Source organism: Oncorhynchus nerka, linkage group LG28, assembly GCF_034236695.1.
Source record: "Oncorhynchus nerka isolate Pitt River linkage group LG28, Oner_Uvic_2.0, whole genome shotgun sequence".
Lineage (NCBI taxonomy): Eukaryota > Metazoa > Chordata > Actinopteri > Salmoniformes > Salmonidae > Oncorhynchus > Oncorhynchus nerka.
The window spans coordinates 53,976,582-53,998,429 of NC_088423.1; the positions used below are offsets into that span (position 1 = coordinate 53,976,582).

General features: G+C 41.5%; 1 protein-coding gene across 1 annotated transcript in view; it reads right to left on the reverse strand.

Annotated features, from left to right (window-relative positions):
• alk (ALK receptor tyrosine kinase) overlaps positions 1-21,848 on the reverse strand; it is a 768,505-nt gene that overhangs the window by 28,020 nt on the left and 718,637 nt on the right. The window contains exons 19-25 of the mRNA XM_029621021.2: positions 20,704-20,817; positions 17,292-17,478; positions 8,282-8,372; positions 7,882-7,946; positions 6,603-6,732; positions 3,734-3,831; positions 2,344-2,436 (exon numbers count right to left, since the gene is read on the reverse strand). Of these exons, the coding sequence (XP_029476881.2) occupies positions 2,344-2,436; positions 3,734-3,831; positions 6,603-6,732; positions 7,882-7,946; positions 8,282-8,372; positions 17,292-17,478; positions 20,704-20,817 (778 nt within the window). The remainder of the gene's footprint in view (positions 1-2,343; positions 2,437-3,733; positions 3,832-6,602; positions 6,733-7,881; positions 7,947-8,281; positions 8,373-17,291; positions 17,479-20,703; positions 20,818-21,848) is intronic.

Below are 21,848 nucleotides of genomic sequence, written 5' to 3' on the forward strand. Positions count from 1 at the left end.
TACGTAAATAAACGATACAATTTAAGAAGGAGAATAGTATGTTCATTACCGGATAAATAACAAAGAATGTGCTTTCCTCCACGCACATGGAAACACTACAGCCAAAATGGGAGCCACATACAACTTCCAGCTAATTGTTCCAAAAACCAGCCTGAAACTCTTTCTAAAGACTGTTGACATCTAGTGGAAGCCCTAGGAACTGCAATCAGGGAGGTTTTCGCCTTATAATAAAAGTGACAGCCATTGAAAACAGTGGTTATTTTGGGGGGTTGGCTTGTCCTCTGTTATATTCACTTTAGAGTGTTTTCTATCCAAATCTACCAATTACATGCATATCCTAGCTTCTGGGCCTGAGTAACAGGCAGTTTACTTTGGGCACGCTTTTCATCCGGACATCAAAATTCTGCCCCGTATCCCAAAGAGGGTTAAGCAAACCAGACGACAATATTTAAATGTTTTAAATTTTTATTATTTACTGATAGCCAGTGACGGCCTACACCGGCCAAACCCGGATGACGCTGGGCCAAATGTGCGCTGCCCTATGGGACTCCCAATCATGGCCGATTGTGATACAGCCTGGATTCGTACCAGGGTGTCTGTAGTGACACCTCAAGCACTGAGATGCAGTGCCTTAGACTGCTGCGCCACTCAGAAGCCTGAGTATACTATAACATTCCATAGTCAGTACCACTCCTGATGAGCGAGGGATACTACAGTGTGTAGTATAGTATTCTACAGTATACTACAGTTTACTATAGAATTCTATATTAAATTGTAGTATTTTTTCATGTGTGTTATAACATTCATCCTCCAATTCTTTGTGACGGCAAACTGAGATTTGGGTGGTGGAGGTGATTTCCTCATTGGGTTGTGCATTCGTGAACGGTGCAGTGTGGATTGGAATTGCAACTGGGAAAACACCTCAAGTCAGTATGCAATCACAAGGACTTTGAGGATGAATAAAACTGTAAAATTAAGATTAAGATCGCTTTATTCATCAATTGTACACAAGGTCCAACCAAAATGTGGCTTCTACTTTTAACCTCCTAGCCTTCCTGTGTTTGTGAGACATTATCATTTGCACCAAAAGCTATCAAATTGAAATGAAATGCCCCCAGCAATCTTCAAATTGACATTCTAGATAGAATTGGCATTCTACAACTAGACATAAAGTGTTTGGTGCCATCATGGCAGCCATTACTAACTAAACGGTGTATCCATGGATCGCACTCAGATTAAAAAAAAAAAAATTGTAATCGACTTTGTTTCCCAGTAGAAGAAATGGACTGTGTCACTAGCAACAGACACAGGCAGTAATAAACAGAATTATAAACTAGATAGTTTGGGTCCTGGATAATGATTGTCTGAAAACTGTGGTATATTTAACTAATAAGGCCCAAGGAGGTGTGGTATATGGCCAATATACCACGACCTAGACACAGCCATTAGCCGTGGTGTATTGGCCATACATCACAAACCCCCGAGGAGCCTTATTACTATTATAAACTGGTTACCAACGGGTGGTTTGAGCCCTGAATTCTGACTGGCTGAAAGCCATGGTATATCAGAATGTATACCAGGGGTATAACAAAATATTTAGTTTTACTGCCCTAATTATGTTGGTAACCAGTTTACAACAGCAATAAGTCTCCTCAGGGGTTTGTGATATATGGCCAATACACCACGGCTAATGGCTGTGTCCAGGCACTCCGTGTTGCGTCATACAGAAGAACAGCCTTTAGCCGTAGTATATTGGCCACATCTCCTTGGGCCTTGTTTAAATATATATTTTTGTAAGGATCGACGCTGATAGACGAGAAGGAAGTACAGGGAGTGAACATTTAATTAATTAACAATGGACATGAAACTGGACAGGACAGCGTCTGGCCATGAAAACATAACAACATTAAAGCTGACTTGGGGAACCAACTGAGGAACAGACAGATATTGATGGGGCAATCAACAAGGTGAAGGAGTCCAGGTGAGTCCATTGAGCGCTGATGAGTGTAATGATGGTGACAGGTGTGCATAATGAAGGTATAGGCAGCCTGGTGCCCTCGAGCGCCAGAGAGGGAGAGTGGGAGCAGGCGTGACAATCATTATTATTTTAAAGGAGTGGGGCAGTCCCACTCCTTTGGTATTTTGTCATGTTTGAAAAGAGATAGACAGATTTGAAACTTAGGAGAGATGGTGCTGAAGTAGCAACAGGCCATACTCCAACTCATGCTGGCAGCGGTATATCGTACATGTGCTCCAGAGGCAACTGCCCAGAACGCCAGACCACCCCAGTCCACATATACCTTTATCGTAGCTGGGTTTAATGACTTTTTATTATGGCAGTACCTATAAATGTCTCTGGCCATTCCAAAGTCCCCGATCTTGGCCACTCTCCCCGGTCCTTTGGTGGTCAGCAGGCAGTTCCGGGCCGCAATGTCCCTGCAAAATGACAAGACAAGAAGAACCTTACAGGGGTGTATTCGTGTTAGTGTGTGTGTCTCTGTCTATCTGTGCATGTGTGTGCTCATCTGTATGTGCGTTAGTGTGTGTGCGCTCATCTGTATGTGCGTTAGTGTGTGTGCGAGCTTGTCTGTCTGTCTGCGTTAGTGTGTGCGAGCTTGTCTGTCCGTCTGCGTTAGTGTGTGCGAGCTTGTCTGTCTGTCTGTCTGTCTGTCCGTCTGCGTTAGTGTGTGCGAGCTTGTCCGTCCGTCTGCGTTAGTGTGTGCGAGCTTGTCCGTCCGTCCGTCCTTCTGTCTGTCGGTGTGTATCTTATCCCCATGGTAGAATAAGGGCAAACAGAGGACTCAAAACACATATCTGTGAGAATCATGTAGTGTAGCCCATTGTGTTGTGTGCATGTTGGTTTCCACTCCCACCCTTAAACAATTGAGTGTGATTATTGGAATAACAGATTAATGTATTAAAGCATTAAGCATTAACTGAACTGTTTGAATTCGGATTAAACAAAGCAATGTTATTCACAGCCAGATTTAGCATATGCATACATTTATTTGTATGGGATTGTAATAAGATTTAAGAGGCTGCAGAATTTGAGTGGTATGACAAAGCAGCAAACACACTCTTCGAGATATTGCATGTCGTCAATGCAGGTTTTCCTCAAGAAAATATAGTCTAGTGACACGTACTCACACGTAGTGGCCTCAAGGATGATGATGGTGGCTGTGATTTGTAATAAGGAGTCGTGCTGGTGTGTGTGTGTATAGTGTGTGTAGCCTAGTGCTTCTGTGTGTTGTGTTCGTGTGTGTGCATGCGAGGGTCTGCGTGTGTGTCTGTAGCTACACTCCTGTGACACCATTAGGCAGTATAATTGTTGACAGCACATTTTGATGTAAATTAGCTTTAATTGGGCTCGTTTGTCATTGGATGACTTGCAGGAAGTTGCGGGTTAAAGGGAAAATCCTGTCACAGGTTAAGGACGCAGTGGAAACCGAGCAAGGTGATTGCTGGGGTTGCGGGGGGAAGCAGGCAAACCGTTCTATTCCCATCTGTTTTTGTTTGGGAGGGTGTGAATGTGGGGGACTGTGTCTTTGTGGTGTGTGCGTGCACTGCTATTTGTGTGTTTGTGTGTGCGTATGTATACAGTAAGTGGGTGAAATGAGTGTCTGTGTGCGAGAGTGTATTTGTATGTCATTGCATATTGTGTGGGTTTGATTATACATTATGTGCACACACATAAATCCATGTACAGTATGTTTCTCTACCACATTAGGCCTACCGGTGTATAAACTGGTTCTCCTCCAGGTATTGGCATCCCTGTGCTATGTCTCTGGCCACGTTGAGCAGGTCCTCCATGGATAGACTAGAAGGGTGCTCCTATAGAGAGATACCAGATAGAGAGGAAGAGATCAGGCTCATATATACATAGGGCTTGATTCAATCCGTAGAGCTGAAGACCTGCTCTACAGCACGATTGAAATTTGAAGACAATGTTCCCGTGTTCTCAGAGACTGTACTCATGGTAAACGCTGTCTGCTCAATTGGAAATTACCTTAACATTTCAATCGCCCTATAATGCGGATCTAAATAAGAATTTTTTCTTAACTGACTTGCCTAGTTAAATAAAGGTTACATTTAAAAAGTGTGTATCTTATCCCCATGGTAGAATAAAGTCCAAACAGAGAACTCAGAACATATATATGTGAGAATCGTGTAGTGTAGCCCACTGTCTTGTGTGCATGTTGGTTTCCACTCCCACCCTTAAAACAATTGTGTGATTATTGGAATAACAGATTCATGTGTAAAAGCAGTCTCTATGGGGGTGCCACAGGGTTCAATTCTCGGGCCGACTCTTTTCTCTGTATAAATCAATGATGTCGCTCTTGCTGTGGGTGATTCTTTGATCCACCTCTATGCAGATGACACCATCATGTTTCGGGCTAGGCCCCTTAGTTCCAATGAAGGGAAATCTTAACGCTACAGCATACTATGAAATTTGAGAAAATTCTGTGCCTCCAACTTTGTGAACAGTTTGGGGAAGGCCCTTTCCTGTTTCAGTTGACAGGTCCATACAGAAATGGTCCCCACAACAATGTTCCAACATCTAGTACAGTGCCTTGCAAAAGTATTCATCCTCCTTGGCATTTTTCCTATTTTGTTGCATTACAACCTGTAATTTAAAATAGATATTAATTTGAATTTCATGTAATGGACATACACAAAATAGTCTGAATTGGTGAAGTGAAATGATTATTATAATTTTTTTTTAAATGCAAAAATATAAAAAACTGAAAAGTGGTCCGTGCATATGTATTCACCCCCTTTGCTATGAAGCCCCTAAATTAGATCTGGTGCAACCAATTACCTTCCGAAGTCACATAATTAGTTAAATAAAGTCCACCTGTGTGCAATCTGTGTCACACGATCTGTCACATGATCTCAGTGTATATACACCTGTTCTGAAAGGCTCCAGAGTCTGCAACACCACTAAGCAAGTGGCACCATGAAGACAAAGGAGCTCTTCAAACGGGTCAGGGACAAAGTTGTGGAAAAGAACAGATCAGGGTTCGGTTACAAAAAAATATCAGATACTTTGATAATCCCACAGAGCACCATTAAATCCATTACTAAAAAATTGGAAAGAATTCGGCACCACAACTAACCTGCCTAGAGAGGGCTGCCCACCACAACTCAAAGGAAAGGAATATGCTATGTCTGGGGCAAACCCAACAACTCCTATCACCCCGAGAATATCATCCCCAAAGTGAAGCATGGTGGTGGCAGCATCATGCTGTGGGGATGCTTTTCATCGGCAGGGACAGGGAAACTGGTCAGAATTGAAGGAATGCTCAATGGGGCTAAATACAGGAAAATTCTTGAAGGAAACCTGTTTCAGTCTTCCAAAGATTTGAGACTGTGACGGACGTTCACCTTCCAGGTGGACAATGACCCTAAGCATACTGCTAAAGCAACACGAGTGGTTTAAAGGGAAACAACTGAAACAACCTTTCGGTTACTAGTTCAACACTCTGACCACCAGGCTACCTGCCACCCCAATGACCCTAAGCATACTACTAAAGCAACATTCGAGTGATTTAAGGGGAAACATTTAAATGTCTTGGAATAGCCTAGTCAAAGCCCAGACTTCAATCCAATTTTGAATCTGTGGTATGACGTAAAGATTGCTGTACACCAGTGGAACCCATCCAAATTGAAGGAGCTAGAGCAGTTTGCCTTGAAGAATGGGCAAAAATCCCAGTGGCTAGATGTGCCAAGCTTATAGAGACATACACCAAGAGAATTGCAGCTGTAATTGCTGCAATTGGTGGCTCTACAAAGTATTGACTTGGGGGGGTGAATAATTATGAACACTCAACTTTTCATATTTTTTTTGTCTTATTTCCTGTTTGTTTCACAATAGAAATTTGCATCTTCAACGTGGTTGGCATGTTGTGTAAATTAAATTATACAAACCCCGCAGAAATCTATTTTAATTCCAGGTTGTAAGGCAACAAAATAGTAAAAATACCAAGGGGGTGAATACTTCCGCAAGCCACTTTACAAAGCCTTCCCAGAAGAGGACGTGTCCACATACTTTTGGTCATGTAGTTTATATGCTAATATAGCCTAGTGTATTTATGCAATGAGGCACATATAATTGTATTCAAACTAAATATTAATGAATACCTGATACCATTAGAGAATATACTGTATATATAAGTGCATTCTAAGAAACAAAAATTAAAATTTTACAATAAATTGAATACCCTAATTCCACCAAATCCCAGAACTTCATGTTTTATTTGTCCATTGCCGGTAAAATATTTTAAGTGCTATTATCCAGTCAATATGTGATTGGAAAAAAACAACAGTTATCCACTATGCAACTGTTGCATTTATTACAAATAAAGAATCAACTGTTGCATTTATTCAAACCTTTTAACAATTTGGCAAATGTAGTCAAACTTACTTTCCAAGGTTTCAGAAATCTCTGCTCCAAGGTACCATCTCTGGCTGTTGTGACTTAGAGCAAGACAACATATTCCTCTAAACAAAAAACACTTGAGCTGTGCACTAAAGCACTACCGCTCTGAACTAACGCACTGTACATTTTAAAATATACAAGACAAACTGGCAACTGAACTGACCAGTCTGGGTCGCGTCTCTCTCAGGAAACTCTTGAGGTCTCCTCCAGCCATCAATTCCAATAGGATGAAGCGTGGTAGGGCCTGTAGACTCACCCCTATACACCGCACTATGTTCTGGTGGCTGAATTTACTGCAGGGGGAGAGGAATTAAAAAAAGAGAGGGGGATGAATGGAGGGAGGAGAGAGAGGAAAGGAGGGAAAGGAGGGAGGAGGAAGAAGGAAAGAAGGGAGAGAGTTGAGGATGAGGGGGAGATAGAGGGAGGAAAGGGGAAAGTAAAGGGAGAAGGAGAGGGTTTGAAAGGAAGTGAGATTACAGTACATGGTTGCTGAAGAATGGTCTGCCATGGAGCATGTTTGCAATATGTCTTCAACCAAAAGCTGTGTGTAAGTGTGTGTGTGTGTGTGTGTGTGAGAGAGAGAGAGAGAGAGTGTTTAAGTGCGTGTGCTTAGGTTTGTGTGACTGTAACTAGGTTTCCATCCAATTGCCGAGATATGTTCATGTTAATATTTAAAAATCTGCATAAAAACAATATGGACATTTTTCCATCAGTGATGTGTTTCCATCAAATTGATTTGTTGTGGATAAAAGGCTGTGCGTGATGAGGTAGTTCACATAAAAATAACTTTTGTGGTTAAAGTCCCATGTACCAAATAAAAAAACATAAGTCACATTTTCAACTCCACTGGCAGTTTTGTCACAAAAAACGGTTGCGTTTTATAGCATATCATATGCACGCCATCTGGTTTTGGAGCATGCTCTCTAGACAATAGTTAGCTGACAAAATGGGGGTAGGTTTTAAATTATGAAATGGAATGAGACCAACGTCATTTTTATTGGATAATTGGCAGCCAAGTGTTTGTCATCGTGTCACGAGCCTTCAAATAAAACCCTAGATATTTATTGGAAATGTGCATGAAGCTCATCACTGTCCATCACTTAACCACCAGGAAAGTTAATCAAAACTATTTAATCTTCCTATAAACTCTAATGCTTTTCCACGTTGTAGTGGATAAGCATGTCATCGGGTGGCTCCAAGTTTACTTTGATATGATGGTTTATTATATAAATAATTGCGCATAAAATAGTTTCCACCGCAATTGTCACATAATTAATTTTACCGACACAAAAAGATCCCACCATGTCGAATGAACAAATTGTCTGTCAACATTTGTGAAATTGTACCAACACTTTGTTTCCATCACACCTGTTATGATTTATTTGCATACAGTATGACTTTGCTTGCATGAAAACTGTGGATGGAAACGTGGTTCGTGTTACCTGATAATGAGAGCCTCCATGAGAAAGTCGAGCTCATCCTGCTCAGAGCACACCTCAGGGAGTGTCTATAGGGGATGCACACAGAACACACAATGAGGACATTCAGAGAGAACATAGACAACGCTGTGTAGACAGATGTGCAGAACTAAGGATACATCTGCACAGGAGGGCTCATTGCAGGGCTCCATCACAAGTTACCTTGGTCTCAATAGGACTCCCCTGCCTAAATAAAGGTTGAATAAAAAAATCAACATAAGCTCACTGAAATGTTGTGAATAAAATACGTACCCAATACACACACATTCTTGCTGATATTACAGATGAATGAAGCCCAGTATATTCATTCTGTGTGTAAGTTTGTTTGTCTATTTCTTGTTTTTTTGTTTGTGTCAGGGCTCACCTTGACTGCTACTTGCATGGGACTGGGCTCTCCAGGTATCCCCACTGCCATCCCTTCATACACTTCACCAAAGGCACCATGTCCCAGACCCCTATACACATACAAGGAAGAACACGCACACATGCAAGCACGCGCACACACACACACGCACGCACGCACACAGACAAACAAAAGGGCTCACAAACTTTGAGATGCATATTGGTAAGATAATGTCTTATAGACCAAATGTAAAGCGAAAGTATCCCTCCATAATGCCTTCACAATGCACTCACAGTACAAACTACAACATACAGTGGCTTGCGAAAGTATTCACTCCCCTTGGCATTTTTCCTATTTTGTTGCCTTACAACCTGGAATTAAAATGGATTTTTGGGGGGTTTGTATCATTTGATTTACACAACATGCGTTGAAGATGCAAAATATTTTTAATCGTGAAACAAACAAAAAATCTGACAACTTGAGCATGCATAACTATTTTATAATTGTACCTTTATTTAACCTGGCAAGTCAGTTAAGAACAAATTCTTATTTTCAATGACGGCCTAGGAACAGTGGGTTAACTGCCTGTTCAGGGGCAGAACGACAGATTTGTACCTTGTCAGCTCGGGGATTCGAACTTGCAACCTTTCGGTTACTAGTCCAACGCACTAACCACTAGGCTACCCTGCCGCCCCAAAGTCTGCCGCCCCAGATTCACCCCCCCCCCCCCCCCCAAAAGTCAATACTTTGTAGAGCCACCAATTGCAGCAATTACAGCTGCAAGTCTCTTGGGGTATGTCTCTATAAGATTGGCATATCTAGCCACTGGGTTTTTTGCCCAGTCATTGGGGTGGCAGGTAGCCTGGTGGTCAGAGCGTTGAACTACTAACCGAAAGGTTGCAAGATCAAATCCCCGAGCTGACAAGGTGAAAGTCTGTCGTTCTGCCTCTGAACAAGGCAGTTAACCCCCTGCTCCTAGGCTGTCATTGAAAATAAGAATAGGTTCTTAACTGACTTGCCTAGTTAAATAAAGGTCAAATAAAAGTAAAATTGTCCTGCTGGAAGGTGAACCTCTGTCACAGTCTCAAATCTCTGGAAGACTGAAACAGGTTTCCCTCAAGAAATACCCATCATTTAGCACCCTCTTTCCCTCGATCCTGACTAGTCTCCCAGTCCCTGCTGATGAAAAACATCCCCACAGCATGATGCTGCCACCACCATGCTTCACTGTGGGGATGGTATTCTCAGGGTGATGGGCGGTGTTTGGTTTGCACCGGACATAGCGTTTTCCTTGATGGCCAAAAAGTTCAATTTTACTCTCATCTGACCAGAGTACCTTCTTCCATATGTTTGGGAGTCTCCCACATGCCTTTTGGCGAACACCAAAATGTGTTTTCTTATTTTATTTCTTTAAGCAATGGCTTTTTTTCTGAACACTCTTCCATAAAGCCCAGCTCTGTGGAGTGTACGGCTTAAAGTGGTCCTATGGACAGATACTCCAATCTCCGCTGTGGAGCTTTGCAGCTCCTTCAAGGTTATCTTTGGTCTCTTTGTTGCCATTCTGATTAATGCCCTCCTTGCCTGGTCTGTGCATTTTGGTGGGCAGCCCTCTCTTGACAGGTTTGTTGTGGTGTCATATTCTTTCCATCTTATAATAATGATCTGTACTTCTCCACTACTTTGTCCCTGACCTGTTTGGAGAGTTCCTTGGTCTTCATAGTGCCGCTTGCTTGGTTGTGCCCCTTGCTTAGTGGCGTTGCAGACACTCTGGCCATTCAGAACAGGCATATATATACATAGATCATGTGACTGAACATGTGACACTTAGTTAGATTGCACACAGGCGGACATTATTTAACTATGTGACTTCTGAAGGTAATTCGCTGCACCAGATCTTATTTAGGGGATTCATAGCAAAGGGGTTGAATACATATGCATGGACCACTTTTCTGTTTTTTATTTTGTAGAATTTTTTTAAACAAGTAATTTTTTTCATTTCACTTCACCAATTTGAACTATTTTGAACTATTATATCCATTACATGAAATACAAATAAAAATATATTTAAATTACAGGTTGTTATGCAACAAAATAGGAAAAACGCCAAGGGGGCTGAATACTTTTGCAAGGCAGTAAGCATTCACAGTTGATGTCATTGATTATTGGGTGGAAGGAAAGTGGGCCTATGGACAGTATGTGTACCAGGTGGCTAGCTTAACCTTTCACAGTGATCTAACCTTCTCGGACATCTTAAGTACTGTCCCCGACCAATAAATGCCATGGCTTTCAGAGATCACTGGGTCAGCTGAAATGCTGGTGCTTTGTGAGGACATCACAGCATGTTAGTACAGGAAACGTTACCATATAAAACTATAGTATGTATAATATAATAATAAGGTTGAAACAAGTACTTTTATAACTAACCCAAGATAGACCACAGCCTGTTGTTTCCAATGGAAGCAAATTAATCATAGTGGGAAGAATAAGCAAGGAGGTGGGCAGAGCCAAACAAGAGCTAGCGAGATCCTATTGGTGTGTTCTAGCATGTATTTGCATATTTCCGTTCGGGAACGCCTACCTTGTGAAGTGAGCGTGTGCAATAACTCAATTAGTCCTTCCTTGCACTCCTTCTGAAAAACGCAATTATTATTTTTGTTTTTACTTTGGCAAAGGTTAAACTCTACAAAACTTGACCCACTCTGTTCATAACAGATCCTACTTTTAGGATCAGAAAATTAGCACAATGTCAGCCAAAATCCATCTCGCTCGATCTTCTCCCATTTCCAGCCACTGGGCTTCTTCTCTGAGCGGAAATGCCAACCGGATGCTTCTGATTCATACATTAGTGATGTAACCTTCATCAGTGATGTAACATCTGTCTCATTTAAACGTGTTAACCCTCGCAAGGCTACAGGCCCAGACGGCATCCCCAGCTGCGCCCTCAGAGCATGCGCAGACCAGCTGGCTGGGTGTGTTTACGGACATATTCAATCAATCCCTATCCCAGTCTGCTGTTCCCACATGCTTCAAGAGGGTCACCATTGTTCCTGTTCCCAAGAAAGCTAAAGTAACTGAGCTAAACGACTACCGCCCCGTAGCACTCACTTACGTCATCATGAAGTGCTTTGAGAGACTAGTCAAGGACCATATCACCTCCACCCTACCTGACACCCTAGACCCACTCCAATTTGCTTACCGCCCAAATAGGTCCACAGACGATGCAATCTCAACCACACTGCACACTGCCCTAACCCATCTGGACAAGAGGAATACCTATGCGAGAATGCTGTTCATCGAAAACAGCTCAGCATTTAACACCATAGTACCCTCCAAACTCGTCATCAAGCTCGAGACCCTGGGTCGCGACCCCGCCCTGTGCAACTGGGTACTGGACTTCTTGACGGGCCGCCCCCAGGTGGTGAGGGTAGGCAACAACATCTCCTGTACTCCCTGTTCACCCACGACTGTGGCCACGCACGCCTCCAACTCAATCATCAAGTTTGCGGACGACACAACGGTGGTAGGCTTGATTACCAACAACGACGAGACGGCCTACAGGGAGGAGGTGAGGGCGCTCGGAGTGTGGTGTCAGGAAAATAACCTCACACTCAACGTCAACAAAACTAAGGAGATGATTGTGGACTTCAGGAAACAGCAGAGGGAACACACCCCTATCCACATCGATGGAACAGTAGTGGAGAGGGTAGTAAGTTTTAAGTTCCTCGGCGTACACATCACAGACAAACTGAATTGGTCCACCCACACAGACAGCATCGTGAAGAAGGCGCAGCAGCGCCTCTTCAACCTCAGGAGGCTGAAGAAATTTGGCTTGTCACCAAAAGCACTCACAAACTTCTACAGATACACAATCAAGAGCATCCTGTCGGGCTGTATCACCGCCTGGTACGGCAACTGCTCCGCCCACAACCGTAAGGCTTTCCAGAGGGTAGTGAGGTCTGCACAACGCATCACCGGGGGCAAACTACCTGCCCTCCAGGACACCTACACCACCCGATGTCACAGGAAGCCCATAAAGATCATCAAGGACAACAACCACCCGAGCCACTGCCTGTTCACCCCGCTATCATCCAGAAGGCGAGGTCAGTAGAGGTGCATCAAAGCTGGGACCGAGAGACTGAAAAACAGCTTCTATCTCAAGGCCATCAGACTGTTAAACAGCCACCACTAACATTGAGTGGCTGTTGCCAATACACTGACAATACACTGACTCCAGCCACTTTAATAATGGGAATTGATGGGAATTGATGTAAAATATATCACTAGCCACTTTAAACAATGCTACTTAATATAATGTTTACATACCCTACATTATTTATCTCATATGTATACGTATATATACTGTACTCTATATCATCTACTGCATCTTTATGTAATACATGTATCACTAGTCACTTTAAACCATGCCACTTTGTTTACATACTCATCTCATATGTATATACTGTACTCGATACCATCTACTGCATCTTGCCTATGCCGCTCTGTACCATCACTCATTCATATATCTTTATGTACATATTCTTTATCCCTTTACAATTGTTTGTATAAGGTAGTAGTTTTGGAATTGTTAGCTAGATTACTCGTTGGTAATTACTGCATTGTCGGAACTAGAAGCACAAGCATTTCGCTACACTCGCATTAACATCTGTATGTGACAAATACAATTTGATTTGATTTGATCTATGGTTCAACCGTTTTCAAACCGTTTTCAAATGTGAGGAAGGCACTTTAGCTTTTAGCATGGAAGTCCATTTAACTGAATTGCTCTAGTTTGCAAAGCAGGAGGAACATTTACATTCCACTTAAAGATGGCTGAAGATAGGATTTCTGGTCCTGTGTGACTCAGTCAGTAAAAGCATAGCGTTAGAAATGCAAGGTTGTCGGTTCAATTCCTGCAGTTTCCTGCAGTGTGAAACCCTCTGTATTTTCAAGTATTGTGATGGCAACATTATGTTATGGGTATGCAAGGTAGGAGTTTATCAGGATCAAAATATATACGAAAGGAGCAAATTCCGGGTAAGGAAAACCTGCCTATTTATTTTTGAGAGGGACAATTATACAAATTGAGTGCCAAAGACACACCAGAATTGCTTTCCAATAGGTGTTGAGTGTCCCCCAGAGATCCAGTCTCAGGCCTTACTTTAAATCTGCTTAAAATTCAAAAACTGCTGTCCATCAATGATTCACAACCAAAATTACTGAACTTGTTACAATTTTTTAGCAATTTTTAGAAAAACAATGGATGCATTGGGAAAGTATTCAGACCACTTCAAATTGTAGAATAATAGTGAAGACATCAAAACTATGAAATAACACATGTAATCATGTAGGAACCAAAAAAGTGTTAAACAAATCAAAATATATTTTATATTTGAGATTCTTCAAATAGCCAACCTTTGCCTTGATGACAGCTTTGCGCACTCTTGGCATTGTCTCAACCAGCTTCATGAGGAAGTCACCTGGAATGCGTTTCAATTCATTAACAGGTGTGCCTTGTTAAAAATGTATATGTGGAATTTCTTTCCTTCTTAATGCGTTTGAGCCAATCAGTTGTGTTGTGACAAGGTAGGGGTGCTATACACAAGATAGCCTTATTTTGTAAACGACCAAGTCCATATTATGGCAAGAACAGCTCAAATAAGCAAAGATAAACGACAGTCCTTCATTACTTTAAGATATGATGGTCAGTTAATAGAGAACATTTCAAGAACTTTGAAAGTTTCTTCAAGTGCAGTTGCAAATACCATCAAGCACTATGGTGAAACAGGCTCTCATGAGGTCCGCCACAGAAATAGAAGACCCAGAATGATATCTTCTGAAGAGGATAAGTTCAGAAATTGCAGGCCAAATAAATGCTTCACAGAGTTCATGTAACAGGCAAATCTCAATATCAACTGTTCAGAGGAGACTGTGAATCAGGCCTTCGTGGTTGAATTGCTGCAAATAAACCACTACTAAAGGACACCAATAATAATAAGAAACTTGCTTGGGCCAAGAAACACGAGCAATGGACATTAGACATCTGTGTCTCAACACAATCCTGTCTCGGAGCTCCATGGACAATTCCTTCAACCTCATGGCTTGGTTTTTTGCTCTGACATGCACTGTCAACTGTGGGACCTTATATAGACAGGTGTTTGCCTTTCCAAATCATGTCCAATCAATTGAATTTACCACAGGTGGACTCCAATCAAGTTGGGGAAACATCTCAAGGACGATCAATGGAAACAAGATGCACTTGAGCTTAATTTTGAGTCTCATAGCAAAGGGTCTGAATACTTATATATATAAGGTATTTCTGTTTTTTATTTTTAATAAATGACAAACATTTCTTAAAACCTCTTGTCACTTTGTCATTATGGGGTATTTTGTGTAGATTGATGAGGATAAACATGTATTTAATCCATTTAAGATTAAGGCTGTATTTAAACATTTTTTGGGAAAAAGTCCAGGGGTTTGAATCCTTGTCGAATGCACTGTATGTTGCTCTAAGAGTTGTGTAGAGTTGGTAGAATCTTATTCAAAATTATTTACAGCTGAAATTGCTGCCTAAGGGCCTTCCACCAAGTATCAATTCTGGGTTGTGAAGACATTCGCAATAAAGACATCTTCGTTTTAAGTTTGTTATTAAGTTATTAATAAATTTAAAAAACTTCTATACTTTTTCTTTCACTTTGAAAATGTGCAGTAGATTGTGTAGATCTGTAGGAAAAACATCTAGTTTAATAATTTTTTAGATAGATGTTTCAGGCAGCAAAATGTGACAAAATAGGCACTATGTGCCTAGGGGGGAATTCCGTCAAGAGTTATTGTGTGGTTAATGGAACAATTCCCTTTTTAGGCAATATTCTCTCTACCCGTATCCAGACCTTGAACTTAAGAATGATAATATTATGCTATTCACCAACTATTCTTTTGGGGTGGATATCAAAGACATGAAGGTGTGGCGGAGGTGTGTCTACAGATATGCCGTATTTTGACAGTGACTCAATTCCCTCATAATTGTACCACGAATAAGGTCGAGCGAACCTACCGGTTCCAAGTGTAAAAAGCATCTAATTTATTTTTTCTGATGGAAATAAAAGCATTCTCCATGCACTGTAATTTAAAAATTGCTAAGTGCTATTAATAAGAGAGAGGTAAAAAGTCATCCATTTCGAGAAGGGGATTGTAAATACACAAATAAATAGTTTTAGATGATTTTTCCTTATGATCCCTAGACACGAATGAGAAACCATATAGAAACAAACTGAAAATCATATCAACATGACATGTATTGCGGCCCCTTTTCAACAGAGACTAAAAATAGCTGTGCCTTTATTCAGAGTTTTTATTCATCCCCTCATAATTTGCGGGGATGAAATTTGGAGACCCAAGCTATAGGCAGGCCTCTGCAGCACCAAACCTGCATAGTTGATTGAATGCGCTTTAGAATGGTTTAATTATTTGCAAGGGCTTTTCTCAGTTTTAGGCTATTTTACCATTTGTATCATGTTAAATATTAGCCACTATTGGCAGCCTCCGTCAGTAATACCCACATACATTTATATTTTCCTTTGTAGGAAACTAGTTTAAATTTGTAACCTTTCTTTTCTCTGTCACGTCCGGTGTAGTTGTTCCTGAGAGTCGCTAGCAATAGTGGATTATATAAGGCTCACATTGTGTAATAATTTGTGTCACGTTGGTAACCATGATTCGGGAGACAGGCACAGGAATGTGAAATATATATATATGTTTTATTATACCCTAAATTACGGCGTGCCGTGTAAAGGCACTGGGACGAAGACCAAACAAACACGTAACAAAAACAAAGGGTAGAAACCCAAAACAATAGAGTGAGGAGTACCTTGAATAAATAGCACATGTGCACAATGATTAACACACCGGACGAGACCCGTAATCATCTGGGCAATCCACAAATGCTCAAAAGCCAAAACACACAGGACAGGTACTCACACGTACCAACGGACATTGTAACAATAAATCGACAGCGCCGTGGTGAACAAAGGGCACATTTGTACACAGTACAACCACTACTGATTGTAATACAAATACAATCAGTAGGAATAGGGCGCAATGAAAGTTCCAGAGGGATCCATGACAATTTGGGACATGTAGCCCATATGAATTATTATGGAATTCAGACCACATGTAGCAGTTTAAAGATGGAACCTGGTGCACGGTTCACGATGACTGGACTGTGGTCATACAGTTCCATGACTAGTTGAGGATTAGGGTTGGTTTATAGGACTATTGTTCAACCCCTATTGTACACTTCCAATATTTCATGGGTTGAATTTGAATATGGAAACTTTTCAGGATGAATCAAACCACTGCATTTTGGATTCATCAATATATTCACTGCATAAAGGATCTCCAAACATGTTTTTTTTTTCTCATTTTATTGATACATACTTTCCTAACACAAGAATTTGACAAAATAATCGACAAGATCAGTGTATTTTCAAGTGGACCTGTTGAAGTAGAAATGGCATATATCTAAATATCAAAATAGGCATATATCTAAATGGTTTTCTTTCACTGATCTCTATATTCTGAACCTGATCTCTCGATGTATTCTAGTGAGTCTGTTGACAAAATTTGAATTAAAGTTACACCGTATTTAACATCCCGTTAAATTTAAGATAAACGCGCTGAAAACCCTATTGAATGAAAACTCGACCAGCAATTGGGAGGATTTTCAATGGTTGGATTACATTTATTCAGTGCCTGCAAGGTAGCCACACCTATAGAGCCCATTACGCACCTGCATAGGCAAGTCTGAATATCAACTACTGAGAAAGGTGTAGGAAAGGTGTGTGTAAGAAATGTGTACATTTCCTAAGTCTGAATCGGCCCCCTAGTGAACACCACCCTGATGTGTGGTGAGATTTCTAGCTCAAATGACTGCTGTGGCATCACCCAGGTGGTAGTGGGTGAGGCAAGTTTTAAGACAGCTGAAGTAAACTTATTCTAATTGTTGTTGTTTATGACTTTTTGAAGGCTAGTGTACCTTGTGAGGGAGATGTTGCGTCGGGGCACCTCCTTCAGGTCGTTGACAGAGGCGGACTTCCCAGCGAAGCAGTAGTTGGGGTTGTAGTCAGTCATGATGGTTGAAGCCCTCAGCTTGCTCAGTTTACAGTCCGGGCTCTGGAGCTCCAGCTGAATGGACTGGAGCTCTGTATGCTTACGTCTGTACACTGCATAGACAAGAATATACATATACTATGAGGAAATATGGACAGTTATGTGAAGGGTTGTAAAAAAGGACCCATGTTGGTACATCGTCAACAGACGCTTCATATGCAAACGTAAAACATATGACGGGTGATAATAACAGGTGCTTTCTTCTGGTGCTTTGCCAAATGTGTCATGACCCTTTAATGTATATAGTATGAAATGTGCTTATGAAATAATACTGAAATATCTACGTAGGCCTTATAAAGGGTTCACTACACCTTTAGAAAGCATACTCTGTTTAAAGTGTGACCAAATATTATCATAGTATGTCAAGAACATATGTATATGCAGAATGCAAATAAACGATGTAGTATGTACACATGGAAACAAACACACCACATGACATACACAGAAGTCAAACAGTGGGACAGCCACATACAGTATGCCACACGGCACTCCCCTCCCCCTCTTATACATATGTACACATACACACATTAACACCCTAGAGCGCTGCAGCAGACAAACAAACGGCTCCGACCAGGGCTGCAAACACATAAGTTGCTGAATTTACAATATGTGAACTTATTTATTTATGATGCACGGTAATGCACGAGCTCTGTCAACTGCCAGTTAACTGGTTGTCCATCATTAGTGTCTTTCATTCATCAGTGTGTGTGGGTGGGTGTGTGTGCGCGCTCTCGCATGTGTGTGTGAGTCATTCATTGTTGCAATGCCGCCACACGTCTTCTTCCCCCACCTGTACATCATGCTGATGTGATGAAGCCACCCCCCCAAGGGTATTTATTCCAGTAAGTAAGTGCTTTCGGATTCTGTATAGAAATCTCCAGGGAATCTACAGCCTTTGTAAGTGACAGTGTGGATGAGTGGGTGTTTGTAAAGAATGTAAATGCAATGTGTGTGTGCATTATTATTCCTGTGTGTGTGTTTATGCACATACAGTACCAGTCAAAAGTTTGGACACATTTACTCATTCAAGGGTGTAGTATAATAGTGAAGACATCAACTATGAAATAACAGTTATGGAATCATGTAGTAACCAAAAAAGTGTTAAACAAATCAAAATAGATTTTATTTTTGAGATTCTTCAAAAAAGTAGCCACCCTTTGCCTTGATGACAGCTTTGCACACTCATTTGAGCCAATCGGTTGTATTATGATAAGATAGGTGTGGAATACAGAAGATAGCCCTATTTGGTAAAAGACCAAGTCCCATATTATTGCAAGAACAGCTTGCCAAAAAGCAAAGAGAAACGACAGTACATCGTATCTTTAAAACATGAAGGTCAGTCAACACGGAACATTTCAAGACCTTTGAAAGTTTCTTCAAGTGCAGTCGCAAAAAACATTACGCGCTATGATGAAACTGGCTCTCAAGGGGTTCCGCCACAGGAAAGGAAGACCTCTGCTGCAGAGGATTAGTTCATTACCGTTACCAGCCTCTGAAATTGCAGCACAAATAAATGCTTCACAGAGCTCAAATAACAGACACATCTCAACATCAACTGTTCAGAGGGGATTGCGTGAATCAGACCTTTATTGATGAATTGCTGCAAAGAAACCACTAGTAAAGGACACCAATAATAAGAAGAGACTTGCTTGGGCCAAAAAACACGAGCAATGGACATTAGACATCACCAACAAATTAACTTGGTCCAAGCACACCAACACAGACGTGAAGAGGGCATGACAAAACCTATTCCCCCTCAGGAGACTGAAAAGATTTGGCATGGGTCCTCAGATCCTCTACAGCAGCACCATCGAGAGCTGGTGCAGCCACGCCTGCTATGGCAACTGCTCGGCCTCCGACCGCAAGGCACTACAGAGGGTAGTAGTGCGTACGGCCCAGTACAACACTGGGGCCAATCTTCCTGCCATCCAGGACCTCTATAACAGGCAGTGTCAGAGGATGGCCCTAAAAATTGTCAAAGCCTCCAGCCACCCTAGTCAAAAAATGTTCTCTCTGCTACTGCATGGCAAGCGGTACCGGAGTACCAAGTCTAGGTCCAGCTTCTACCCCCAAACCATAAGACTCCTGAACATCTAATCGAATGGCTACCCAGACGACCTCCATTGCTCCCCCCCCCATCTTTTACGCTGCTGCTACTCTCTTATCTATGCAGAGTCATTTTAATAACTGTAAACTACGTACATGTACTGTACATATTACTTCAAGTACCTCAACTAACCAGTGCTCCCGCACATTGACTCTGTACCGGTACCCCCTGTATATAGCCTTGCTATTGTTATTTTACGTCTTATTCTTATTTTTTAGGTATTTTTTAAAATCTGCATTGTTGGTTAGGGCTTGTAAGTAAGAATTTAAGGTCTAAGGTGTCTACAGGTTGTCTACCTGTTGTATTCGGCGCATGTGACAAATAACATTTGATATGATTTAATTTAGACTGGTGGAAATCTGTCCTTCAGTATGATGAGTCCGTGTCTTTGTGAGATGCAGACTAGGTGAATGGATGATCTCCTCATGTGTGGTTCCCACCGTGAAGCATGGCGGAGGAGGTGTGGGGGTGCTTTGCTGGTGACACTGTCAGTGATTTATTTAGACTTCAAGGCACACTTAACTAGCATGGCTACCACAGCTTTCTGAAGTGATCCCATATGGTTTGCACTGGTAGGACTATCATTTGTTTTTCAAGAGGACCATGACAACACACCTTCAGGCTGTGTAAGGGCTGTTTGACAAAGAAGGAGAGTGATGGAGTTCTGCATCAGAGGACCTTGCCTCCACAATCACCCGAACTCAACCCTTTTGAGATGGTTTGGGATGATTTGGACCGCAGAGTGAAGGAAAAGCAGTCAACAAGTGCTCAGCATATGTGGGAACTACTTCAAGACTGTTGGAAAATTATTCCAGGTGAAACTGGTTTAGAGAATGCCAAGAGTGTGCAAAGTTGTTTTGGTTAATACTTGATTCCAAATGTGTTATTTCATATTTGTGATGTCTGCACTATTATTCTACAGTGTAGAAAATAGTACAAACAACGAAAAACCCGGGATTGAGTAGGTGTCGAAACTTTTGACTTGAACTGTACATGTGCGCACATAACATGTGTTCAGATGCAATGGTGTGTGTTGTGTGCTCACAGTACAGTATGTATGTATGGATAACCCCAAATACCCACGTTTGCAATATTCCTCATGCTAAAAGTGTGCGTGCATATGTGTCCCCGAATAAGTCTGTGTTTGTATCCTATGCATTTCACCACCTACTGATCATGACTCCAGACACAGCCAACAGCAGGGTAGCAATGAGGGCTGAAGTCCCCACAGACAAAACCAGGGCCAACTGGGACAGGGAGGGCTGGGGAGGCAGGGGAGACACCTCTGTCAGGGGAGAGAAGAGATCAGATCTGGGTCAAATACATCTTATTTTAAGAGCACCAAGACATTAACTGAATATTAGTGATGGACACTAAACTATTGCTATATATTGGTTTAATAAAAAACATTCCAAATGTGTGAATGTTCACTTCTCTGTTCAAGTGCTTGCTGATTGCCCATCGAGCCAGGTGTGAGTGTTCGGAGAGTCTAAACTTACCCATATCAAACACTATGTGTGTGTGCGTGCTGTCAGGACTTGCCCTTTTGGGTGAGGATCATATGCGCCAGACCCCCCCCCCCCCCCTCTCCCACCACAGTTTTATAACGGTCGTAAATACCTGCAGGAAAACACTCTCTCCCACTCATTCAGAAATGGAAGTTAAATTCCATTGCTACCACAGAGAGAGATGTTGCAGTACGGTAACATCAAATGGTTGAATAATTAAACTATTTCTGTAATCCAAACAGTTTGAAAGGTCCATGGGTACTTAAAGAACAATTATGTCAGAGCAGTTGTTTTGGGATCTCATTAAGGTTGGTATAACAACATAACTGTATCTCTGAATGTGTATATTTCCCAGTTATCAGGTTTACATCTAAATGCTGTGGAATTAACAGTTGAAGTCAGAAGTTTACATACACTTAGGTTGGAGGCATTTAAACTCGTTATTCAACCACTCCACGCATTTCTTGTTAACAAACTATAGTTTTGTGCATGACACAAGTAATTTTTTCAAGAATTGTTTAGACAGATTAGTTCACTAATAATTCACTGTAATCACAATTCCAGTGGGATAGATGTTTAGATACACTAAGTTGACTGTGCCTTTAAACAGCTTGGGAAATTCCAGAAAATTATGCTGTGTCTTTAGAAGATTCTGCTAATTGACATAATTTGAGTCAATTGGAGGTGTACCTGTGGAGGTATTTAAAGGCCTACCTTCAAACTCATTGCCTCTTTGCCTGACATCATGGGAAAATCAAAAGAAAGCTGCCAAGACCTCAGGAAAAAAATTCTAGACCTCCACAAGTTT